At 36.9% G+C, this 27,555-nt stretch overlaps 1 protein-coding gene across 1 annotated transcript; it reads left to right on the plus strand.

Annotated features, from left to right (window-relative positions):
- Positions 1 to 27,374, plus strand: WDFY1 (WD repeat and FYVE domain containing 1). The gene is made up of 12 exons (XM_063306691.1): positions 1 to 282; positions 3,280 to 3,347; positions 3,503 to 3,576; positions 5,505 to 5,559; positions 7,777 to 7,927; positions 9,889 to 10,001; positions 15,665 to 15,791; positions 17,155 to 17,260; positions 18,857 to 18,958; positions 19,589 to 19,719; positions 24,261 to 24,369; positions 26,233 to 27,374. Exons 1-12 carry the CDS (start codon positions 146 to 148, stop codon positions 26,290 to 26,292), a joined length of 1,233 nt encoding a protein of 410 aa, XP_063162761.1. The 5' UTR covers positions 1 to 145; the 3' UTR covers positions 26,293 to 27,374.
- Positions 27,375 to 27,555: the final 181 nt, after the last annotated feature.

The following is a 27,555-nucleotide window of genomic DNA, read 5'->3' on the forward strand; positions in this document are numbered from 1 at the left end:
ACTGCTTCCGGGGGCGGCGCTACTTCGGTCATTACGGAAAATGGCTGGCTGCTGAGGCTTTCTGGAGGCGCCGCTATTCCCACGATTAGGGCCGCTCCAGTTGGGGAGGCTGCCTGGACTTTGCCGACCGCGGCCTGGTGGCGAGATGGCGGCCGAGATCCACTCGCGGCCTCAGAGCAGCCGGCCGGTCCTGCTCAGCAAGATCGAGGGGCATCAGGACGCCGTCACTGCTGCGCTCGTTATCCCCAAAGAGGACGGCATCATTACTGCCAGCGAGGACAGGTGGGGAGGCGTCAAGACGCTTTCCGGAGACGGTCGCGCAGGGTCGGCCGCCGCCTCTCTCCCTCCCTCTCTCTCCCTAAGGACAGGCGGGAAAGACGCGGGGCGCTCGGTATAACAACAACAACTCTGTACAGTAATCTGCGAGTTTCCGGATCCCCGAGCTGTGAGTTGCTCGTTTTGGAGACGGGTCCTTGCTCCGAAGGGTCCTTGCCTTTTTCTGCTAAGCAGCAGGCGACACACCCCCTTCTGGTTTGTTTGGGGCGGGCCGTCCCGTTTACCATCGCCCCCTTCCCAGTTGGGTGGACTACCAGCCCCATCATTCTTCCCCAGGAGGACGAAAGGAGCAAGTTGACTGACTGATGGGATTTATATGCGCGGGGATCGGGGTTTGCCAGGTTGTGGGATGATATGAAAGTGGTGAGGCAAGAGGAAAAAGCAAGGAACGGTGGTTTCTTTTTCTGAGAATTGGAAACCGTAAGACACATTCATGGCTGTGTTTTATTTTTTCTACCTCCTTCTGTCCATGCAGAGTCAGAAATCCAGAGCAATGCTTGGCTGATGTGGTCTGATGGACTCCTATCAGAAGTGGGGATGAGCTAATTGAGCCTCTTCTTTGCCATCTCCCCCAATACAAAAAGAAAAAAACAAGTTGGACTATAATCTTTTTATCCCCAGCCAGTATGATTGGATGGGAGTCATAAAAGTGGTCCCCCAGTGCATCTATAGGGAACCATATTTGGGGTAGGGGAAGGGGAAGCATGGGGTTAGTTATTGCTTTGCCACTATTGTATAAAGTATTCTTAGTGCAAAAACTTTGTGACATGGATAGAGGGAGGTGGGTTTCAACATCTTTGAAATGCATTGGTATTGCAGGTTGGGGCAGTTTGATATCATACTATACCAAGAAAAGCCATTCTCCAAAATATACATACTTGAAAAAATACCATATGCATTTTTTCCCCTGTATTTTTGCCCCTTCAACATTGACCATCGGAAGAAAATACTCAGGAATAACTGGTCTGGAGTAAATTCTTTCAGACTGAGGTTTGAAGTAAGTTCAGTGCAATGAAAGTATGCTCACAAAGCCATTAATAATACTTAGAATGAGATTAGTTGGATTTTGCTTTGTAATTAACTAATAATTCCTTATTTTTTATTCTTAATCAGAAGAGTTCTGTCTTTTTTTTTTAATTGGAACCCCACTTCATAAGAAAAGGATGTTTAATCTTTTTCTTCCCAGCCATGATAGTGTGCAGCTGTGTTTATTAAAGAAAAAACTTACTGTGAGATAGAAGGGGGCAGTATTGTAAACAAATGTGTTGTCTTGGGGCGGGATGATTAGTAAAATAATGGCAGCTATCTTATAACAATATTCTTTGACATGGATTTAGGATGGCTATCAATTATGAACAGTAATTGTGTGACTCATCAGCTTGTTCAGGCTGTATGCAGAATAGTTTAAGTTTACATGATCTGCAAAATTGTTCTCTGGATGTTTCTTTGAATAGTTCTTAAACAGCAGCATTGATATCCACCACAATAAAGTTATAATTTTTAAGCAGCTGATGGAATGTTAAGTATTATAGAAAAACTATCCTAAAAAATTTTTCTGAAATAATTGGATAATAATCTGTTTCCTCAGACCATGAGGTTAATTGTTAGTAGTTCACAAGAGCCCTCAGGGAATACTAAATCTGTTGCATTAATTACATGGAAAAAATACACATTATTCCCTGAGCTTCAGAGCGGATGAACTATATTGATGCCCTGCTGTTTCTTGTTTATTCTCAGTTCTTACTCCAAATAGGAATTGGGGCTGTGGAAAAATGAAATTGGTTTTATTACTAACAGGTCAAGCACCATATGGTGTAACATTGCTTAAAGGTTCCCCCTCCATACTTAAATCATTTCATTTGTCAGCTGACTGCTGAGGTAGAATGATTGCTAGGTGTAAGCTGTCTGTTGATTAACTTCCGGTTCATCTATTTGCAGGCCTATTAGAAGCTTATTCTCCAAAACTATCTTGGTAGCTTAGTATAGTCTTTGTTGTCAAGTGTACTTTTTGTCTTTTATCATTGCTTTGATTCAGTTAGTGTCTGTATGCAATGAGAGCAGTGCAAAAAATAGGAGTAGAAAACTTGTGACTTTTCAGAAGATAATAGCATTCCTCACCATTGATCATACTGGTGGAGGCTGCTGGGAAATCAGCAACATTTGGAAAATGTCTGCAGTTGCCAAACACTGACCTGGAATATCAGGAATTGTATCCATCTATGACCTTCTGCTAGAGAAACAGACAGAACTGGCAGTTCAAATTTCCTACAACCCTATGTGCTCCCCATATCTGCTCAAAGTTTGAGATAACCCCATAAATAGACTTGATGGGCATGTGGGAGAAACAGTGGGCAACAAGTAGTGGAATTTCCTGGTATGTGAGCAGGAGTTGACTGCAAAACCAAATAGACTTATCCATCTTGCCCCATTGTATTACAGTATGTACATGTATTGTTACTGTTATTTTGTGTTATATTGATGTCTTTTAATTGTGTTCACCTCCCAGAGTTGCTTATGTGAGATGGGTTGCTATATAAATTTAAATAAATAAATAAATAAAATACAGTCATGACAAGGTGGGACTTAGTGTTTGCAATGTTCTCTCTTACTCTCAGAAATGTTACATTACAGTGTATGTTATATGAACTCAAAAATTACTTCTCAAAATAATTTGGTATCAGAATTGTTATTCGTACTGCAAATCTTTTGAACTGAATGATATTACAATGGAAATCATACCTGATTTTGTTCTACCCTCTATTTACAGTTCTCAGATGTCTGTGACACCAAGTGCTGATTTTTGAACTGTGGATGCCGGATACTGATTTTGGATTAAATAAGCCTATTTGGTGTCAGCATGCATCTGGGCTGTTTGATGAAAACTGAATAGACTAACTGGGATAATTCTCCTTATCTTTTTGTCCCTTTCATTTATATTTACAGGACAATTAGAGTATGGCTGAAGAGAGACAGTGGGCAGTATTGGCCCAGCATCTACCATACAATGTCATGTAAGTACACCTAGATACTGTTACACAGATATGTCTCTAATATGAATTTAGAAGCTGAATTTTTATGATTTCACATTTGGCCTGCTACAGCTTTGATAGACAGAAATTCAATTCAGTATAATAATGATTTTGCAAATCAATATTTCTTTGGGCAGCTCCTTGTTCAACTATGGCTTATCATCATGACAGCAGACGAATATTTGTAGGCCAAGATAATGGAGCCATTATGGTAAGCATTTATTTTTAGTTGACTGTTCATTTAACTGCTGCTAAAAATATTTACACATCTTGCATATCAATATCTAGTATTCATCAATCCTAAGCTTTCTTTGCAAATATGCACAAATAAACTTTGATTCTAAACCATTGTTCAAGAGCTTAAATTTTCTGGGATTCCTGTAGTACCACATTATGGAGTATCCTGCTGCACTATAGATTTTGTATAAATTAATTTGGTGGTATCATCAGTAGATCTAGGGCTAATTTATATGGCCTCCACTTGGTTTTGTGTTTAATGAAACATCTGTGAAGTTTTCCAATAGACTCTAGAAGGTAGTTTACTTTGAGGTGAACGCAACTTCTAGTAATTTCATGTTCATATCTATGTAGTAATAGTGCAATAATTTTAAGTGGTTTACCATTGCTGCCTTCTGGGATGATTTCTTAACTTCACAGTGAAGCTTACAGCCCTGGTATTTGTTTGTGATTTCCCATCCAGACACTACTTAAATATAACCCTGCTTAGCTTTTCAATATCAGCCAAGGTCAGGTTAATGTCAAGCCTGCCCTATAAAGAGCAGTTAGATTTCTTATGTAACAGTTATTATGCACTGGGTGGCTATCAGGAAAAGGGTTAGATTAGAATTCTTCTCTCTGACATCTCTTTCTCTAAAATGGAAAGAATTTAACCTTCTTTCTGTTATTCTCAATATATTGAATACAGTAGGTTTTCTTTCATTGTACTTGGGCACCCATCTCTTTTTAGGAACAGAAATACAATAACTTCTACTTCCCATTACAGGTATTTTTAATGAAACAGCATCCAAACTCGTATCTTTATCACATTTCCTTGTGAGAAGTATGAGGTGCATCTTAGGTTCTGCTACTTATCTAGGTGTTTGTTTTAATTTGGTAAGCTATGGAAATCAGTCATCTTTAAAGGAAACATAAAACCGGCTTTACAGAAAGGAAAAGGAAAAGATTGTTAGCATTTCAGCCCAGGAGTAAAACAGTTTATATCAGGTACATTTCTGTATACCTTTGAGGCCTTTCCTGACTTTCATGGTAGAACTGACCTTCGTATTTATAAGAATACGAAATAAATCTGAAATGTGAAGTCAGAACACAGGCAGAGAATTATTATTCTCAAAAGCTCTCATATGAATACATCTACAGAGCAAATCTAATATATTTAGAATAAACAAATATTTCTGACTTAACCTTTCCTAAGAGGTAGTAATTTCTTCTGTGCAGGTTTTTTTTTAAGAAAGTGAAGTTTCAGCATATGATTTAAACAACCTTCTGAAATTCATATGAACAGATACCATATCAGTTGAAGAATAAAATTGTCTAACTAATCCTCATTATGAAGTCACAGTTTCAATGGATAAAATGTTCCAAATACACGTTTTGTTTGTTTTAATAGTTTACTCCTGTTCCTGTTGTTCAAAGCAGCATAAAACAAGTTTACAGTAAAATCTTATGCATTCCTAGTTGGAAGTAAACATCATTGATTGCAATGGGACTTTTCTTTATAAAAGTGTAGAGGATTTCAGCCACAAAGTAAAACAAATGAAATGTTGCTATTGTAATATAAGGGCCTTTCAGGCATATTTAGAGAGCGGAACCATAGTATCCAGATACCATGAAATACACTGTAGCCTTCTTTCCAAAGAGCATCTCAGAAATTTCTACCAGAAGGTCTACTCACAACAAGTTTTTCTATCCCAGTAGCCAAACTCATAGTATCTCTGCTTCCTAAATGAGAGAATTCTAAGCCCTGAAATTTTAATGGTAAGTTGGCAGACTTTGTTAATCATTCAGTGGGGAGTCAGTGGTTCCCACATTTCGGTTTGCTTTGGCCTGTGAAGGTATTTTTCTCTGGCATCATCATGATTTCAAGATCATGTATCTTACTGCTTCTTTATTTGATTTCAGGAATTTCATATCTCAGAAGACTTTAATAAGATGAATTTTGTCAAGACTTATCCAGGTAATGAGACAGTGAAATATCCCTGCACAGATGAAAAGCCTTAAATAATTGACATGGAATGTTGACTTACTTCCAAAATTCACGTGGATAATATCAATTTGGTAAAATAAATATTAAGCACCTATATGATCCAACATTAAATCAATCAATATTTTATTATGGTCACAGATCAGTATTATCCAACATTAAATTATCTATAACTTTAGAACATAAAGACAACAATTGTAACTTTTATCAGTCCTGTAAAAGATTCTCATATTCTACTTTCTTTCCTGTTACCAAATCACTTGTACAGCATAATGTCCTACAAATGTGTTAGGTCAGAACTCAGGAAATCCCTATTTTGGCTGGGGCTGAAAGGAAATGAATTTCAGAACATGAGTTTATTTCTCCTGGAATTAGTAGTAGTGTTGTGGGTTTATACATAGGGAGGAAAACCAAAATATTAGAACAATATGTTGCTCCATTCATATGAAGCCCTTTTAACTGCAACATCAACACAATATAAGAGGATCCTGTTTGCCATTCTGCCATAGATAAGAATGAGGCCTTGAGATAAGCCTTATATTAAAATAACACTACAGCTTTTACACAAAATGAGATGATTTTTCCCATAGCAATGCTTTCCTCATTTCACACTAGTTTTGTAATGTCTCTCTTCCCTTCCTCTACTCCTCTTGGTTTAATTTCACAGTGTGGTATAATTACAATTATGAATATATTTTGTTTCTCATCTGCTTCTCTTTTGCATTAGTGGAGGGTGATTTTTCATTTCCATTTGAAGGAAATGAGTAGTTGAGAGAAACCTTTAAATGAATGGATGCCTGGCAAATACTAAAAAAAGAGAAACACACCGTGGTTGGATCAGTCATAATGAAGGCAATCCTACCAACTTTACGCAATGAAAGTTCTTTTGGAGGATTTAACAATCTTTGAGAACAAAAGTTTTTTGCATGGTTTTGATTTTTTACTTTCTCCATGCTGCTGCATGTGCTTTAAGAGGTACATAAAATAAATGACTGTCCAACAACCAGTTGGTTTATCGTCTTATTTTTTGGTGGTACTATAAACTATGCTTGGATGTACTCACTAATACTACATTGGCCACCATTTATTAGCTCACTCACTGCATCAAACAAATGTGTTAAGATCAGCTGGGGAGGGTTATGATTGTTGTGTACTGGCAGGCCAGGTTTACAGAGTGGTGATTAGGAGTAGGGATTTGTCGTGATGATGCTTTACATGGTTATGAAGCCTTCTTAAAGGATAAATGCTACCTAGTTTTACATGACAAAAGTCATACTTCTTCACATGGGCATTTATTTAGCGGATTTATATAACTGCCCATCTCATACATTTGACTCAGGTCAGCTTATAATATTAAAAACAAAACATATATAAAAATCTAAAACCAATAGCCAAAGATCACAAAGCCATACTCCCAGCATTCAGCATAGCCAGGCGACAGGCTCCGTCCCATACTCGGGGCCCAAGCTTGGGCACAGAGTCACATCTTCAGGGCCTTACAGAAGGCCAACAGGGATGGGGCCAATCTGATGTTTGGAGGGATGGCATTCTAGAGGGCAGGTGCCACCACAGAAAAGACTCTCCCCTGGACCCCGCCAGCTGACATTCCTTAGCTGATGGGACCTAGAACATGCTTCTTCTGCTGGAACAAATGGTAGAAACAATTGGGGAGAAAGAGTCCCATAAGTAAGCCAGCCCCAAGCCATGAAGGGTTTAAAGGTGACAGCCAGCACCTTGAATTGCACCTGGAAGCACACTGGTAGCCAATTTGCAGGGTAACCATTACTTCTAGACTAGTCTGACACACAAACTGAATTTTGTTTTAACTGTATTTTTTTACTTTTTCTTTTTAAATCAAATAGTTTTTACCAAAGATTGTTTTATTCTTTCTATTTTTGTAAACTATATCTGGGTTCCTTCAGGAGGGAGAACAGTAAAAAATAAAATCATTTCAAAATAGAATGGAAAGCTTCTGGGAATAATATACCTTACAGTTTCTAATTTCTTCTTCTTCCCTAGCTGCCATCATATAAGGTAATAATGAGATTTAAATTTAATGTGGGTAGAGAGTTTCCTGGTCAGTAAGAAAAGTGTTTATCACTAATTGCACCTGTAAAAGAATAGATGTCCATTCCAATTTATGTATTAATATTTTTATCTCTGTATTATAATTCTTGTCTGTCTGCACAGCTCACCAGAACAGAGTGTCAGCAGTCATTTTTTGCTTGGAAGCAGAATGGGTGATTAGCACTGGCCATGATAAATCTGTCAGCTGGATGTGCACCAGAAGTGGAAATATGTTGGGAAGACACTATTTCACTTCCTGGGCATCTTGTCTACAGTATCCTTCAAAGTAGCTGTATCATAGCAGATGTGCAATTTCTTAAAGTTTGTTTAAAACACACACCAGTCTTAATATTTCTGATACTTGAATTTCATTTATATCATGTTGTACAGTATTTGTTCTGTCAAGAAACTGATCGTGTTTAACAGTTTTCATTATTATTATTATAAGTTTTAAAAGTCTATTATAAAAATTGTTAGGTGGTGTGTTGTTGTTTATTCGTTTAGTCATTTCCCACTCTTCGTGACTTCATGGACCAGCCCACGCCAGAGCTTCCTGTCGGTCGTCAACACCCCCAGCTCCCCCAGGGACGAGTCCGTCACCTCTAAGGTGGTGTGTTACCATAAGCAAATTTTGAAATTTGAGACTATTACACTATTTGCCACTTGTGTCAAATAGACTTTTGATAGTGGTAGATGATATCTTGATCCAATGATTTTTTGTAGAAAGCTGCTTTCTATTGACTAGTCAAAATTCCTTATTATTTCATATCCATTTTATTTAAAAACTGGATAGATAAGAGCAGGGAATGGCTGTTGCTGATTCTACCCAGTCATCTTTACCTTTCTTTCTTTCTTACCTGTCCCTCTCAGCCCTAGCTGCCGTAGAAAAGAGCTGAAGAGAACTTGTTTTGGAAGACAAAAGCCTTTCATTTAACATGGTAGAATCATATAACATCTACTTAGTGGCAGTAGTTGTTTTAATGAGTTATTTCAATTTAATAATTGTCTCTCTCCCCTTTTCTCATGATATCCCATTTTTTTTTTTCATATTCCCCCTTCCAATTTTGTTTTGTTTTGTTTTTGTAGAGCTTTATGAGAAATACCAGGAAAGCCAAATAAAGCCCAATCCCAGAGCACAATGGCTATATTATTGTTCTGGAAGAAAAGAATACTCTTTGCTTTATACGTTTGAGGTGTCAAATGAGCTGCTGGAGTTCTGTGAGCTGAACTGTAGTTGAATAAATCCACTTTTTCCAATGAGTGCCTTTCTTCTGAAGTATACTAGAAGGCTAGTATGATTTTTACAAACAGCTTGTTATTTAGAAGTGTTTTCCCTCTTTGGCATCACATGAAATTGTTCGTAGCAAGACATTACGCTTTCAGAATGTTTGCCAAAGGCCTCCAATGCATAGTTGCTAATCAGCTGGTTAAGGCAAGTTAAGCAAACGTGCTGCAGTATGGGCAATTATAGTATTGTGTGCTCTAGAAAAGCAAACAATATTCCCCAAATGACAGAACAGTATTGATGAAAAAGGCTGGGCAACAAGCTGACTTAAATGCATACATTCTTGGTCTAGTCATGTTACAATGTAACCAACTTTAACTGGATTTATTTTGGGTCATTGTATATGGGTCATCCTGTAATGCTTGTTTGAGGAACACAGAAAGTTGTTTAAATTCATTGTTTTTGATAAAGATAGGACTAATGTGAGAAAATAAATTTGTATACATATTTTCTTTGTTTTTATCTCCTTTTTGTTTGGGGCTATACTAATTTCTTGGAAAGGGAGTAGGGAATCAAATTCTGCATGGTCAGATGTATTTCCTTTCTCCTTCCAATTCTTGTCACACTGTTTTTGCTGGTATTTTATCTCCTGTATAACAGAACTACTGCTACTTACATGTGGCTTTATATTTCTCTCTCTCTCCTGTATTGTTCACAGAAGACCATTAAGCTGGGCATTCAAAAATAAATTATATCACTGAAAAATGTGCATGCCTTAGAGTTACTAACAGTGACTTTTAGACATCCATAGTATTTTACTTATTTATTCAAAATAAAAGTAGCACTCACTATTTCTTATTTGGACTTCTAAATGGACACAGCTTCTGCTGCATGTTATAAACTACTTTCAGGGCAAATTAAAATAGATTACTTTTTATACTCAGTCTTTTGCCTTCTGCTGAAGCTCCTGAGACTTTGAAACTTACTCCTTGACTTGTGATTGTGCTAAGATATGACTTTGAAACCCAGCATGCCTTTGTAGGGGACTACTCTGGACAGATTACTCTGTTGAAGCTAGAGCAGAGCACGTGCTCAGTGATCACAACTCTCAAGGGTCATGAAGGTAACTTATTTTTCTACTGATTGAGACTCAGATCTTCCTTTCTTTATAAAAGAAAACATTAGAGATACAACTGGGTCCATAGTGTTGGGCTGAAGTATCCACTATGTGCTCTTACTAAATTATTGTCACCAGCTTTGTTCATTTTTTGTAAATTAAGTTTCCTCAGTCCGAAATATTGGTTAAGGTATTGGAGGCTATTTCAAGCTTTATAGCAATAGGCAGCCATAACCCCTATGTCCAGTAAATTTTCCAGCACTGGGTTGGGTCAACTATAGCATCAATTTCATAACCATGTATTTTAATACCTAAGGAGATTATCAAAAGATAGACAATTGTGGCCAAGCTTTCTCCATCTAAGGAATAGGTAGGTGGCATAGCTGATGCTGATAAAGGCAGCTGTTTCTCTTTATAATCTCAAAGACTGAGGAGCTGATCCTCAGGAGATAATATCCATTCCAAATGGGTTAAACATCATTCCAGTACTTAAATGTGGGAGATTTATAAAAAACTTTCAAACTGCAGTGTATCCTTATAGCAGCCTATTGAAATTGTTGCTTTCAGTGGGCTGCCAGGAGGAAATATAGCTTGAAATACTAATTAAAAATTTATGTTAATTAATGTTATTTAATCAGTTTTAAAAAACATTTAAAAGAACAATAAAATAAACCTAACCAAGTCTAAAAATGGGTGTACTATTTTATTGAACAACTTCAGTAAAATCCTAATATAGATAAATATATTGAGATTAAAATGTTTTACATGCTTGCATAAAACAAAGCAATGAATTAGCTGTCCTTTAAATTAGGCTTACAATCTTGATTCTTTAAAAATTCTTGTTAGATTTTATGTACTTGTCTTTCACGGTAGGCAATTAATTTTGAATTACAACTTTGAAATGAGTGTTCTTTAAAATGTAGTTGTCACGGTTAAGAGTACAGACTATTCTAGATACCATTGTGTCTAGCTTTTTAATGTGTTTATCTTACAAGATTTTTACCCATTAATTGGTAAAGCAAAGACTTCAACTACACTTTTTAAATGTTCAGTAATACTTTCGATGACTTTTCACCCCTTGGATAACCTTCTGAACTTGAAACATGAACTTTATTCCCATATTATATCTCTCAAGAGTACCCCAATTAGGTTATTCATTATTCATTTTTTTTGGCATTAATCTTCCAAAATTCATCCTGAATTTGCTTTGCCCTTTGTGTGGATTGTATCTTATACAATAATTATTTTTACTTAATTCAACAAGTAGGACTTTTCCCCCTTATTAGGCATTTTCTGCTATTCTTCATTTCAAGACATTTTGCATTGCTTTAAGGAAGCAAACTAGCATTTTTAGTAGCATTTCAGGCAGTTTCAAGGCAACTAAATGAACTATTCTTTTAAAACCTGTGATGGCAGAACTATGAATTTGACCTGAAGGTGAATAAGCCAGTAGTTGGTTCTTACCAATTCTCCACTGTGTCTTGAGCAATCTTGAAAAGCAATCTCAGGTTAACAGTAATCAGGTTTGGATGTAATAAATGTATAAATGATGGAGACTAGCTCTGAATTCCATATGAGATCATATTACCATTATCAGCTAAACTGATACAGAATACCCCAACCCATTTCTAGTACTAGTGTTGTCATAGAAACCAAATTCTAGAAGAGACTCAACAAAGTAATTCTTTCAGAGGCAGCATAACTGGTTAAATGTTTTTTTCAACTGGCTTCTTCACCTACAGTACTTTCATGATGTCTGAATTAAATTTTACTTGTCTTCCCTAAAATTGTCTGAAAACCTTTTCCATTAGCTTCCCTGGATGTAACAGGTGGAAACAAGATTAGATTTGTGTTATCCCCATGCCAGTGACACTGCAAGCTAAGCCTGCTGTGTGACTTCAATCATCAGTTGCAAATACATACTAAAAACACAAGAGGCAGTGAACTTCTATCTTGTTCAGATAGATGTTTTTCCTTATACAGTACAGTTCATTACCATATCCAAGCACTGATCCAGAACATCTGATGACTTACATCAGATGAAAAAGAATCTTCATAACTAATTGAAGAACATTGTGTTCTGTTCCAAAAGAGTGCTCACATCAATTGTTGTTCAGCTTTTGTTTCACCTGGTGTTCTCTCTTCCAGGATTACCTGCTCTGCAACACCCAGATACACCTTACTTTCCCTGCTCCACCCCAAACGTGTATCTCATAACATACATACACAGAGACACTTAATTTGTTCATCACTCTAAACCTTAATGTTATTTTTAATGTTTTGTCTTAGTATATTGTGCAAACACAGCCACTTATGGTTTATTCAGTAACCATGGTTATGAAGCCATGCTTCGGTGCATATGTGAATCCAGCCTCAGTACATTTACTTATTTTTCCCCGCTGTCTTGTGACATGGGTTTCTCCACCTTCCACTTAACAGGCTGCAGTGAGTTTCTTTTTTATGTTCTACATTTTTAGTGGAGTGCAAAGTTTCCAACACCTTGATTATACCATTATTCCTGAGTTCTAAGATGGCAGGAAACTAGAGGCCAGTGCCTTCATGAGTCTGTTCATCCATAAAGAAAAAAAAATCAAAGAAGTTTAATTACATAAAAGATCCTTGTAGGTGCCCTGCAAGCTGCTGTTGGGAAGTCATGTGACAGAGTAAGTAATGTTGGGCTGTATGATTGCTGAGATAACTGCTCAGAAATGACAAGACTGAATTTATGGCAGGAATATTAATACTCCACCAGAAATGTAAACCAATTTGGAGCTAAAAAATTTTAATTAAAAAAAAAAGCTAAATGTCCAAAGAAAGACAAGACTGTTCTCCATTAATTCAGAGTAGATAACACAAAATAATGGTTTAAGTTACAGGAAGGCAGATTTTGATTGTCAGAAAAAATATCATTACAGTAAGAGTAGTTTGATGTCAATGTAATCCGTTAAGTGAGGTGGTGGGATATGTTCAAGTGAAACTAGACAGCCATCTGTCTAGGACAGTGTTTCTCAACCTTGGCGATTTTAAGATGGGTGGACTTCAACTCCCAGAATTCTCCAGCCAGCATGTCCAAACACCTTACAGTCTACCCATCTTAAAATTGCCAAGGTTGAGAAACACTGGTCTAGGATGCTTTACTTTGGATTCCTGCACTGAATGGGCGAGTTGGGCTCGATGGCCCAAATAGCCTCTTCTAGTTTGATCACTTCATTCTAAACACTTCTTGTGCTTGAACTATTTCAACACTAGATGTCTCACTTTCAAATGTTGAGCCTCAAGCAGTTTTCATAATAACCGATGTATTAATTTCCTATGTCAGCCAGTCAGCAGTGTGTCATCATTGAATTCACCCAATTTTTACTGTATCATTAAGTCCTAAATAAGGAGACTTGCTAAATTTCTGGAGAATATTACTTCTCAGGAAGAGATTTACAAAGGATTCAGGAAATCTTTGGCATCCTTAAAATGATTTCTTCCCCATCTCTCCTTTAACATTCTTTCTATTGCTTTTTTTTATTCATCTAATGCTAATCATCTTTATCAGATTTTTATTGCCATGTGCAGTGGCATGTACCTTGTTAGAGCAGTTAGCTCTTCCTACTCAGGCAGGTGGGATGAGCCACACTTAGTGCATGGAGGTTGCAGAAGACCTGACAAAGGCAATCTACCAGTGGGATGCTATTCAGATACTGGGTTCTGGTGCCAGATGTTGGGACACAACTATCCCATGCTATATTGTTGCATCCCCTGCTTTTCCTCTAAGGAGACATAACGTTTAACACAGTGGTTTAACAACAAACACAGTGGTTTATTTATAGTTCCCAGGTGCAATTTTGTCCAGATTCTGTTTTGGGCTAGGTCCTCATTTTAGTTAAAACCAGGGTCATCTATAGCCTTCAAAGTCCCTGGTACTACTGGCTATATTTTTTGAGGTGAGACTCACATGGAACTGTAGTGTAAGCACTAATCTAGGCTTAACATTATTTTTTAGAAAATGTAAATGCTCCCTCACCTCAAGAAATCCCCCTCTCAGCTTCTGAGTCTTCCCACACGTCACACAGCCACATCTACTTTTCTCATTGCCCTGCTCACTGAAGTTCTTGTTTCTCCAAATGTATTAAACACAGTGCATCGCCATTAAAAGATTGCCTGGACTACTTAAATCATGTGCCTTCTAGACCATTGTCTGAACTACCACTGTGATTATATCTAGGGTTTATTTATGTCTTTCTGAGGAGGTCAGCTACGATAACACAGTTCTGCCAGAGTAGATAAATAGTTATACAGCTTTAAACATCAAGAAACAAAAGGACAAGTGCTAGTGAGTTCAGCTGTGTTCCTAAGAAAATTGCCAAGTTTTACGGACCTTTGTAATAGATACTAGGTACTATGAATTAGCTAGGAAGAGTCACTATTGGGATACTGCTAAGCAAAGTACATTAAAAAGCCGGCTGACTCAGAGAAGCAGTCTTGGTAAAGTGGATAATTATGGATAAGTTTCAGTTATAATTCATTTAAAAGCACCATTGATTAACTGCCAATTAATTTAGACTGATCTTAAGTACAGCAGTATAATTTCTGAGAGTTCCTTGGGGTTGCCAAAGTATTTCATAATTAGGTTATACTCAGGAGGGTTTTTGTTTAATTTTCACACATTTGCTCGTAGTACATGTTGAGCCTTTTAAAGATGAACATGCTTTTAGAGATGAATGTACTTTTATCTGAGTTATAGAGGAACCTAGTTTGGTTAAAATGTATTAATTTAAAAACATATTTATTTATTGTGTATATATCTTGCCTTTTTTCCATGGAGCATAAAGTGGTATATGTGGATCTCAACTCCAGTTGTTAATCCTCACAACAATTCTGTGGCATAGATTACAGTAAATTTAAGTGACTTCCCTGAGGGCACTAAACAATTTGATGAATATGAGGATTTTAAAGTTGAGTTTTCTTTGTCTTAATTTGGCTCTTTAGCCATCACAGCACTGCCTCTCACTGCCTAACATTCTCCAGTTTATTAAAAAGGATAGGGGAAGGAATGAAGTGTTGATCCTTGCATATGAAGGCCCACCTCAACTCCTACCGTCACCATTACCTTGATTCAGTTGAAATAGGGATTGAGAGAGATTGTGGTACCTTTGATAGGTCTCCTCCTGTATTTTTGGTGGTTTCAGATTTTCTCATTCTAGGTATGTATGTTGCCAAAAATGTTAGGGTGGAAGAATGTTTTTACATTAGAAAATTTTCAATAACTCCTGTTTTGCCAAAAAGCAAGCTATTTTTCTCATTACCATATTTAATTTGCAGTTCAAAGATGCTGGAGATACTTCTTAGTTTAGCAACTGAAGAAGATGGAGGTTTTCTGTGAGGAATTCATTTAAAAAATGTCCAAAGATCAAAAGACATCTTCAACATAGACTTTTATCAGGAGAAAAAAAAATCACTTTGTGATACAGTTCAGCAAGTGCTGTATGTTTTTTTTCTTTTCAGCTGTTTCATTTTGCTACAATAAAAAGTATCTGTTTAAAAGAGAGAATTTGTTTATTTATCTATCTATCATATTTGTATAGCCATAGGACTACTGTCTTTACAGGTTCATCCAGCAAGTGTAGATCAACAACATTTCACCCTTCTCTTCTCCCCTCCCCCCAATATATAAAACATAGGAAGTATTTCTTCTTTGTGGTGGGATCCTGTTCAGCGACTACTCTTCTCTGGAGCATCTGATAACAGCATAATCATGTGGGATATTGGTGGAAGAAGAGGTCGGACACTGCTTCTTCAAGGCCATCAGTATGTAGCAATTTTATTCCCTAGCATGTAATAATTCTGGTTCAGCCTTTGGTGTCCTTCACGTAGGAATGAAGATTGTATTTGGTTCTATTTCCTGTCAGCCACAAATCCAATAAGAGCTTTTGTAGTGTTATTTTTGAATACATTATTGAAGTATGCTGTTTTGATACTCTTCAAAGGCACATGAAGTTGGTGGTAAAGATTTGAAATCTGATGTTTTAGATCTGTTTGTTTCCTGGTTTTAGCCAGCCATGTCTTACACCTTACTGTAGACACAGTGGTATCTATAGCATGCTAACAGAAAAGCATGAGACCCATGCAAATAAATTGCAGTGATCCAGAAGAATGCAGTGGAATTGCCAGTTAACAAAGCATTTGCTGGTAGAAGACAAATATTTTTTTTCCTTGTTCATTGTCCAAGTATCAATAATTGCTCTTGCTTCAGTAGTATCTTCTATCATCAAGGAAGATTGCAATGCTAATGACTATCCCTGTGTTCCCCAGAGGGACTAAGTTCTTGGATATTCCCTTTATGCAAAACCCTTCTTTTACAAAACACATTATCACCATTTATTAAATACTTCATTTTTGCAAGGGTAACAGTATATTACAAACATTTAAGAGATATAACCACTTCATATTTTTCCCCAGGCATGACAAAAACAGCCTCTTCACTAAGCAGCAGGAAAAAGGATGGTCCTCTCATGCTGAGGAAGGCAGAAGATTATTTTTCTTGTTGTCTACAATGGACAGTATTTTGCAATACAGATGTCCTGGAGTGACATGGTGTTGTTATTTAGATTCCAAATTGTTAACATACTCAGAAACATTCTGAATACTCTATCAAAAATTGCAGAATTGAAGCTAACATCTCCTTTTCCTGGATCAGTAAGATAATTTTGTAGCTGAAATTAGCAGGAAGAGTTATAAAAACTTATTCCTCAAAATCTATTCTGTCCTTATTACCTCTTTACAAATGAGACAGGAAAATCTGGAAAGATGACAGCGGTCTTTTTTTAACCTAGTCCTTTCCACATGTGCTAGACTATAACTTCCATAATGATTGGCCATTCTGGCTGGGGATCCTGGAGTTTATAATCTGATATGTCTGGAAACAATAGGTTTGGAAAGACATTTGTACATGGTGAAGCTAAAATCTATGTAATATAAAACTGACATTCAGGTATTTCATGCAAATTAATAATACTTGAAAAGGAAAAAACCCAGGCCATGCAGTTTGATATTGGAAAGTGTTCTTAGCAAGCATCAATAAAATACAAACAAACTTCAAATGTTTCCAAGTCAAACGTGGAAGACACCGTTGTTACATGGTTTTATCATTCAGTCCATTTTTTCTTTACAGTGACAAGGTGCAGGCCCTCTGTTACCTCCAGCTCACACGACAACTGGTTTCTTGTTCAGCAGATGGAGGGATCACAGTCTGGAATATGGATATTAGTAGAGAAGAGGTAGGAACTAAATTAAAAGTTTTTGTTTATATCAAAAGTGCAGATGAAAAGCTAATATCTCCTAACTGTAACAGTCTTGTATTCTGTTAGTGCACAGATATCCAGCTAACTAGTCAAATTTAGCAATTAGCCAGGAAAAGGGATACTGGAGTGATATTTTAGAAAGTAAAGTGGGAGAGAGGAAAATGACCTCAAGTATCCTGCCTTGGAATCTCCTTGTCCTAGTTTCCAGCTCATTGTCTTTTAAATTTATTTTATTTAAAATGTTTCTGGATCTAACAGATAATATTGAGATCATACTCAAGGTATATAATTGTATATATCTCTCAGTATCTTGAATACCCTTTGCATAAATGCATGTAGGTCATAACATGGGATGCATGCTGTAAAAAATAAAATACCATACAACCCTATCAACTTGTCATCTTCCAATAGGAACCATTCTGAGAAATACTGGTATCTGGAAAATGACAACATTGGCTTTCTGTACTATTTTTAAACAAGAAAAAAATTATTAAAAGATATATTGCCATCACATTATTAAGGGTAGCCTTTAAGGCTAGAACCCTACTTCCAGAACTGAAGATGCTGTTCCAGTGAGGTCACCATTATAAGAAGAGAGGTGTGTTAGTTTATGGTAACCAAAAATCAGAAGGAGCCTTATTTCAGACTAACACATTTTATTCAAAGGCATAAACTACAACTCTCTTCATTCGAAACACTCTATATATTTAATAACGTTTGCCAGAGCTTGTGAAAGCTTATGCCTTTGAATAAAATTTGTTAGTGAAATTACCAGGCATTCAAAAATGCTTGCTGGCTGCACCTGTAACTTCATTTGCCCAGCCCTTTTTCTGTATATGAAAAATATTGAAAAAAATGGATTTTGGTTAAGCTACCCTGCAAGAACCTATTTAATAAGGAAATAAATTAGGGAAAATCCTATTCACTACATGGATTTCCAAAAGCTCTGCTTGCAGTGAGACCAGGAATAGAAACCAGTACTTGTACAGAAGGATTGACCCAGGCAGTTTTAATTGCTTTAAATATATAGCAGTTGATGGTGCTTCAGAATGAGAACAGGGCATATTTAACGTCAGATTATGAGTGAAAACAGAAGGCATAATTGTTTGACTGTGGAAAACTTCAGCTTTTCAGTTACGCAATCCAAACACTGAAAAACTGAGGCACTTAACCCTCTACAGGAAACTAATAGGTAAAGTGTAACAAAAGCATATTTCTCATTAATGTGATGGTGGTGAAAACTGCCTCGTAACAAGCTAAGTGTAGGAGGCATCTGGGGGACAGAGACAGCTTGAGTGACCTCATCTATACCATTTGAGACTATATTAGTCATTATATCTGGGGGGAAGCAAATTTTATAAGGCACTCTTGCTTTCAGGGACACTGCTCTAACAGACTTTATCTCTGAACTGTAAACTTTATCTATTTCTAATTGTATCTCTGATAGAGGGTAAATCAAATTAAAAAAAAGGTGGCTCCTTAATTCCACTGACATTTATAAATCTGGGGGAGTTCCTTTTTCTTTTTTCATGATGGCATCTTTGAACATTTCTGTCATCTCTTCTTTTCCAGGCCCCTCAATGGTTAGAAAGTGATTCCTGTCAGAAATGTGAGCAGCCCTTCTTCTGGAATATAAAGCAGATGTGGGATACAAAGACACTGGGTCTGAGGCAGGTGAGAAGCCAGCAGTGTTTTGTGTATAACTGTATGCAAGTTAAATAAGTTAGTAATTAGGATATATCTTTTTGAATTAGTTCCTGATTCCCATGCACGCATCCTTCTCATCTTCCATGGCCCCACAACAGGCAACATACTTCTTCTGGATTTTAAGTCAACCTTTCCCCAACCTGGAACTCACTAGATGTGTTGGAACTGTATCTTTCAGACTTCCCAGCAAGTAGGGCTTAATCATGCTGGTGGAAGCACTGAGAATTGCGGTCCTAATGTATCCTGAGTGGGCTATGTTATGTAGTGTCTTTATGCATCTGAGCACAAATTAGTGTTCTGTATTAGACTTGTCCTAAATGGTCTAGACCAGGAGATGAAAAAACTATAATTATCCTTATGATTTTGCTTATTAACTGAGATTTTTACCTGGGACATATTTAAGCTGCTGTCTTTAGGAGATTAATGGGGATAGGCCTACCGAGAGAGTAGTCTTCTCTGATGAAAGTTCACAGAGTGCACAGTTGAATTCAGTTAACTGAAAACATGAGAATTTGATGGCTTCCTTCCTAATATTTGGCTTAATTTGGAACATACCAGGTTTTCTGATTGTTTCTCATTTTCATTTCCATTATCCAGCATCACTGTAGGAAATGTGGTCAAGCAGTATGTGGCAAATGCAGCACGAAACGCTCCAGCTATCCCATAATGGGCTTTGAATTCCAGGTCCGGGTTTGTGACTCTTGTTTTGAGTCTATCAAAGATGAAGAGTGAGTACCTTTAGCTTAGAAGACTATGACTTACTGCCCTCTAGTTTTAAGTCAGAGATTTGAGGCCAAAATTGTTAGTATACAAGCCAGATAGGAACTACAGATAACCTTCCTTTCATAAGGTTTTTTGATATGCTTTCTTTAAAGTTAGTGTATGTAGGAAACAAAATTGCAGAGATTGGTTGCAAAGGGTTATTTTTTACTATCTGCTAGTTCATGTCCAGTAATATATCTAATGCTATTATAATACAGTACAGTAAAAGAGAAAGTATACATTTTGCCCATTTCTATCAAACCATTGTTTGTTTGTTTGTTTGTTTGTTAAGCTTCGTATGCCATTCCAGTCGACAAAATGGATTGCTAGAGAGGATTTTGAAAGCTGCTTTCGAAACCTTCTCCAGCAAGAGGACTAAAAAAATACATCAAAACATTAAACAAAGGCAAAAAGACAAAAACAGTAAACATAGTCTTGGAGAAATAATCATACACTAAATATACCATAGCAAGAGTCATCTCCATTCACAATGATTTCTCATCCAAAGCTGTTTGGAATAACCAGGTTTTAATGGCTTTCTAGACAGTTAATAGTGAGAGAACCGGTTCTAATCAGGGGACAGTGTGGGGTGCTTTTCCAAAGAATGGAGGATGTAATTTTTTTGAGGGAAATGGGCAGTGATAAAATTTGCTAAATAAAAAAAAATTGTGAAGACTTGTTCCCAAGGTCCCTTCAGATGAAATTTCTTTAGGGTATGGACCCTTTCTCCCAGATCTTACTGAATGGGCAGAAACCACTATGAGGAGGTGGTCTTGAGGTTATCTAAATCCCAAACCATGTAAAAGCTTATAAGTGACTATCAGCAGCTTGAACTGCTTCCAGAAAGTATTGATCAATTCAGCTCCTGTAGAAAATTGAAGGAGTAGCACTTTTCCAGAAAAAGGGATTTGATCCAATCAGATCTCAGTTTATAGTGAGAAATCCAAAATGTGACACAATACCAAACCTATTATATGTATTTTAAAAAGTATTTATCTTCAGCAAAAGAGTATGATGAGAAATTTGTCAAATTCAGATAAAAAAATGTTGCATAATTTCTACTTCACTCAATTACAAATGTTCCGTCTTCAGTATATTATTCTGAGGATATAATACACATGCATATTTTTCAGAATTCCATTGAATTCATTCCAGCTTGCTTCTGAATCATACATAAACCCAAAATATATTGTTCTCTCCATTTTTACAAAGATGGTTTACCATTTAAATAGCTAGTCTGCAGTAAGAGCTCAATCAAAGAAAAAGGAGAAGCTATTTGCCTTCCATTGAATGCCCTTGCCCCCTCTCACTCCTATTTTTATTTATTTATCTTATTTATTTATTCATCAAATTTTGCCACCGCCCATCTCCCCCCAAGAGAGGGACTCTGGGTGGTTTACAATAAAGCTAAAAAAATTAAAATAAAACCACATAAAATACATAAAATATAAATATTTTTAGTTTTTAGTTGTAGTTCTTTCAGTAGTTTTAGTGTGCACATACTCTGCACATTTCTTCCTCAGTGAGTCTTTCAGTCTCCAGTCTGAATCAAAATTGCACCTTCCATTGTTTCAGTCTTACTTTTAATCCTTTCATGCTTTGACATAGTTGTTTTGATCAGATAGCTAAAACAAGCATCCTCCTATATCAGGAGGGAGATAATTTTCATAAGCTCTTTACAAATGAACTGTTAAATCTTTTGCAAGCTTTTGCCCCTTCTCTGGCAGCCCTCTGATATAGGATGAAAAGAGAATAGCAGAGAGAAAGAAATGGGGGGCATACAAAGCAGAGAGAAATGATCAAGGTTCGTGGCATCATTGAAATTGTAGGAGTACTCACTATAAATATTAGCTCCCAGTTATCCTTTGTTAAGTAAATAGATGAGCAGTTAAGAAGCTTGAAGTTTCCATTCATCAGTCAAGACGTACGTGCTATTTACTTTGCCTTGACGCATCCTAGGTGTAGTCCAGAATCCTTGAGCCCTTTGAATGATTTCTCGTGAAATCTACACCTAGTTTACATTCTAGATATGACTTGCCATTCTTTCATGGCTAGTTGCTATGTGACAGTTTTCTAGCTGTCTTGTTTCCTGCCTGTTAACTTTCAGCCCACTGATTTGGGTCTAGAGTTTGACCTAGGCTTAATTATCTGCCTTATGATTTTACCTAGCTTTGCTTTGCTTTGCTTGTCACGTGTCCTAACAGCCAGGAAACACGCTGAGACAAGGAACTGGTCTCTAATGTTTTATTGCTTGTACATAACAGGAATCCTAACAAACTGAAGAAGCGTGGGAAAAACCCAGACATATAAACCCCAAAGGTTAAGGCAGTCCCGATCTGTGTCTCTTTGAATGGCTGCCCAATTCCTCAGTGCTACACATGCGCTTAACAGTCTGGATGGGAGCCCCCTGCTCGCCATCCTTACTCATGACATCACGTGGATGCCTTCAAGTCAGTCTTGACTCCTGGCAACTGTCTGGGCAAGTCCATGCAGTTTTTGTAGCAACATTTTCAGAAATTGTTTACCACTGCCTTCTTGTTCTCTACCTAGCATTAGTTATATTTTACTCTGGCACTCAGCCCCTATTTACGGGGCCAAAATCTCAGCTTTTTTCTTAAGCTGTTATAGTTATCTTGATATCTAGAAAAGTCATTTTCAAAGGAGTTATTCTCTCTGAAAAAGTTCTGTCTTAACCAAAGAACTGCTTTAACCAAATTGTTGGAGGCTTCAGGGCCTCTACTAACAGCTTTGCTCATACCAGGTTTGATTAGATAGCCAGGATGCTAGATGGTAGCCTTTACATAGCAACTTTAAAAAAATTATTCACAAACTACATAGAAGTAATTGTCTTGGAGAAAATCTATGTGGTTGCTAAGAGTCAGCTCTGACTTGATGGCATACAATTAGTCAATCAGCATAGAAGCAAAGTCCTTTGTGTTCCTCTTCCTTCCCCCATATCATTATCAATCCGTGGGACAGGTAATTTATAAAACACTCTTACTGTTTCTATTTTCCATGTCTAATGTTTCAATTTCAATTTCACCACTGCATTCCCTGTTTCCCTGGAAGCCAACCTTCCTTTGGTCTGTGTAGCCAAAATGATATTTCCCAAGTACCAGTTCGAATTCCTGACTGAGCAACACTGGTTCCATTTCTCCATCTTTTTAAAAAAAAATAATTCTTAGGCCGTGTCCCTGTTTGCAGTTTATGACAGCACAGTTAGCTATGATAACACAAACCTTTCTTGGCCCCATAACGTTGCCTTCATTTCATCCTCAGCCCATAAGTAAATAGCCTTAAGTTGTCATTAAGTGTCCTGGTTTTAAAATAGCATTTCCCCCTTAAGCCAATACTGTTCCTCCACGGCTTCAAGTCATATAAAATCTGTAATGCTTTGTCACACATTATCTTAGAGGTAAGGTCAACTGACCTGTTATGGGTATGACAGGAAGTATGTTAAATGACTGTTGGACAATTTCCCCCCTTTTCCCATTTGATAACTAGGTAGCCTTCATGCAGATATTTCTCTTTTAGTATTTGCTTTGCTATTAGTATTTATTGAGTTCCTTCATACCTGTCACCATTCCCAGAGTATTTTTTGACAATAGCTTATCTCCAAAGAAGGGGTGTTTTGCCACTCATCTGCTTCTATAGTATTCTGAATTTTATTTTTACCTTGCTTTTCCTAATCACAGTGTTCAGAAAATAATAAGGGTTGTTGAACTAGTATTACTTTGTACCAACTCAGGGATGGGTAGATAAAACAATAACTCAATAGTGGGGAAAGTCCCCTTAAATTAAAACAGTTAAAATTGGTGCTAGGAAGTAGGCATGTTAACTAAGCATTTTTTTTTCTTGTAAAAGTGTGACTTCTGCATGTTTTCTGGTCTGTGTATATGCTTAACATTGTTGCTTTGATAGAACTTCAGTATCTTTCCAACTTAAGTGGGGAACATATTCATTTTAATTCTTCCCCATTGCTTATAAAGTTAGGCAGTTGCTGGATTAACTGTTCTTCCTTGTAGGAATATTGAGCGCAGTTTTGAGATACCTATTTCCTAAAACAGCAGGTCAGAAATATCCATTCCCCAATTAGCAAATCAGTGTTAATTAGATCTTCTCTGTTTGCATTATACCTTTTGAAAAGATGTTTTAAATGGGTTCTTGTGTGTGTGTGTACAAGTCTGCAAACATGTTGGAAAAGAGCCTCCAGCAAATATAAATGCCCTAGCAAGTGGATCTGTTAATGCCTTAATGTTGGGACTTGATTTTTGTTGTTGTAACTCCTTTATTTCACTTTTGCATAGTTCACATCCATCATGATCTTTAATGAACTGGCTGCTTCTTCAAATATAATTCAAATTATGACACTGATCTTGAGCTTGTCATATTTGCTTTTCAGAAGTTTTATTTTGCACAAGTGTTTTTGTATTACTGTTTTTTGTCCCTGATTTGAATAAGATCTGACAAGTTGCTGTTACTTAAACTTGCTTTTTCCCTCTTCAAGTCGCACTTCTTTGGCAACTTTTCATGAAGGAAAACACAACATTTGCCATATGTCCATGGATATTGCAAGGGGACTTATGGTGACATGTGGAAGTGATCGTGTAGTGAAGGTAAGCTATTCTTTTTTTTATTTTTAGTTAGTTAAAGTACTGGAGCAATGTTTCTCAACCTTGGTAACTTTAAGACATATGGACTTCAACTCCCAGAATTCCCTAGCCAGGCTGGCTAGGGAATTCTAGAAGTTGAAGTCCACACATCTTAAAGTTGCCAACGTTGAGAAACACCATACTACAGTCTAGTTATACACACAGTTCAGAAGCCAAATTTAATGGATAGGAAAACATTCAGAGGTCCTAAAGACAAACCTGATACATAACAAAGTTCAAGTTAACTAACATTTTGGAAATTTAAACAGTTCTGTAGACATGAAATTATGCTTTGACATATAGCCCATTAGAGATCCGTAAAGGATTACCTCAGTTTTTGAACCTTCTCTAGGATTTTTTTCTGACATTGTTAAAGATATATAGATTCCCTCCATAGAAATAAATTTCATAGTATTTCTAGTTGGTATACCCTTGTGGTATAATGTGAGGGGGAATCTCAATCTGCTGCTTGCAGAAGTCCTTCAGGTTTTGCACACCCTGACCTTCCTTTCTGCCTCAGTGCAGCTACTTGGGAGTTACTGCTCCTGCCATGTATTTTCCAGGGAAATGTACTTACCTGATGTTTTCCACCTAAACGGTGATGAGTGGGGCAAGTATGGATCCCACAACCTGAACACCTTATGGACAAAGCAGCTGAAAAACAACAGCAGCAGCAATAAAGTAATATAAACTCTGAGGTCATGTTTTGGCCCTATGATCTTGCCTGCATGAGCAGGAGCATGTTTGAGACAAAATGTTGATTTCCCTGAAATCTGCCAAAGAGGGGTTGGAAGGGGACTACTCTCACAAAACCACAGTTGAGTTTAATAATAATAATAATAATATGCAAGTTTTTTGGTTCCTAGAACCATTATCAGACAAGATATTATAAAAAAAAAACAAGGAAGAATGGGGGGAGGAAGCAAAAAGCCTAAACGTTAGCTAGATGTAACAGCCCATGGATTTTATAGCTCATAGTTAGTTACTCTTAAGATAGTGTCATATAACACGGGATTTTAAATTTTTTTGTAATGGATGAACATGGCTATTATGTTTTTATAATATGAACAGCCTACAATTGGGGGAAAATTTTACTAAATCTCTAATAGTTAAAAGTTTTTTTTGGCCAAGATAGATTTTATACATTTTGGAGAAGGTAGAGAAAGATTCATTTAAGCACATCTTACTGAGAATAGGGGGATGGAGTACACTTACATGGTAGCATGGTGAAGCTGATGAGCATCAGTGCTGATCCTGTCAGCTGTCCCCATCAATTTTATGGCATTGGGGAAATTGTCAGGACTATAGGTGGACAAACTGTTCCGTACTCTTCACTTGGCTTCACTCTATCTTCCCTCCCTATTTAGGTATTTTATGAACATTGGGGAAGAAACAGAGCTGTTTTCAGACATAACATTTGCCTTTTGTAGCTTATGAAGCACCACATTTTACACACAGCCTGTAGGCCGGGATTTGACTTCATCTTATACAATCTCAGAATCAGTGCAGATTGTCTTTTTTATTTATGAATCAGAGTTTCAGGGCTGTCTTTGAGTCCCTTCTAGAAGTCTATTTTTATTTATTATTTATTTATTCAATTTATATAGCCGCCCATCTCAGACCAGTGACTATACATGACAGAGGGTAGGATATAAATGTTTTGAAATGGCAAAGTTGTCCTTAAATGAAGGGTCCTTGTTTCCCATTGGCCTAAGTTTCCTTGCCATAGCTACCACCATGCAAATATATAATAAACATTTAGAAACTAAAAAATACCCCACCCCCAGGATATGGATCATGTGTTTGTTTTTATATGTTATTTTTTAGATTTGGGACATGACACCAGTAGTGGGTTGTAGCCTTGCAGCTGGATATGCTTCCCGTTGATCTGGGCTTTCCAGAATAGTATACTGTATGCATCAAACAGATATACTCCCTTTCATAACTCTTGCCACACATGCCGGCTGCTTGACTTTGAGGATATCATTTTCTTAAGATGGACATCTTCGTTTTGTGGGACAGAATACTTGTTTAGGGCTTATGAAGAGTGATGGAAGGTGTTCAGCTACAAGTTAATACCTTGTGGAATGAACACTAGGAAGGTTTACGTACCACAGAATATCTGGCCTAGGAAGACCACTCATAGCTTGATTTACTTGTAGCATTCAGTGTGCTTTCTCTGCTGAAATGATATTGTACTGTGGCTAAGGGTTAAAATGAGTACAGTATAGTGACAACAAAACATGTTCAAATAGTAATGTATTCCTTGTAAACTACTCAAAAAGTAGTAATGTATTCCTTGTAAACTGTCCCTGTAGACTAGTTTTGTCTTATGAATAGTCACTGTGAATAATGGCTCACAGACTTTGAATATAACTTTGCCAGCAGGAGGAAAAAAAAAATCCTTTCCCAGCAGCATTGCAATAAGGGTGGGAGCATTGATAGTGTGTTTTGGACTATTTTGTTTCTTTGTTACATTTGATGTTGTTCCAGTTTTAAATTGTCTACTGAAAGGTTTTTTTGCACCTGGCAAAATACCAAATCGTAATAAAAATGTTTTCCATAATGGTTGAAGCTAAATGAGGTATTGAATCATACTCTTCATATGTAGTAAAATGGTACAGTTGAGGCTTGGTGAAATAGACAGTAAATATATGTTGAACAAAAGGTATATTTGTGGTATAGCAGGTACCATCTCTATGTCCTCCAAAGCCAGTCCCAAATCAGATTTTTAATTCAATTTCAGCAATAACTAGTCTTGTACCAGAAGCTTGCATGTGGGCTCCTGCAAGTAAAAATGGTAGGAATAGGTAATGGGAAAAAAATGTGTACATTAAAATTTGTCATTAGTTTTGAAAATGAAAGTACCTTGCTATAGTACAGAATTGTAAAGAACATTTTCAGGTTGCTGCTCTTTTCCTTTTGAGTTTAAGGTTAAATTGTATGACTAAATATAGATTTATAAAATCTGGTGTAGAATCATCAGCATCAATGAAATTAAGTCATTGCTAATTAAAAGTGATCGGAAACATTCACTTCAAAATGTAGCACAAGTAGACTGTTCGATCTGCCCTCCAATTAAAAATTTTTTGTGCAAATTGTGTAATTAGCCATTTCTTTTAGGGATACTTAATAAAAAATAAGTGAGTG

This window comes from Candoia aspera, chromosome 6, assembly GCF_035149785.1.
Source record: "Candoia aspera isolate rCanAsp1 chromosome 6, rCanAsp1.hap2, whole genome shotgun sequence".
In the NCBI taxonomy this organism is placed as follows: domain Eukaryota; kingdom Metazoa; phylum Chordata; class Lepidosauria; order Squamata; family Boidae; genus Candoia; species Candoia aspera.

Bases quoted from the DNA above. Each gene is read 5' to 3' on its own strand.
- WDFY1 (XM_063306691.1), top strand. From the start codon at position 146: ATGGCGGCCGAGATCCACTCGCGGCCTCAGAGCAGCCGGCCGGTCCTG. The intron at 3,577-5,504 runs GTAAGCATTTAT...ATTTGATTTCAG, and splicing joins AAGATAATGGAGCCATTATG to GAATTTCATATCTCAGAAGA. The intron at 7,928-9,888 runs GTATCCTTCAAA...GATTGTGCTAAG, and splicing joins TCCTGGGCATCTTGTCTACA to ATATGACTTTGAAACCCAGC.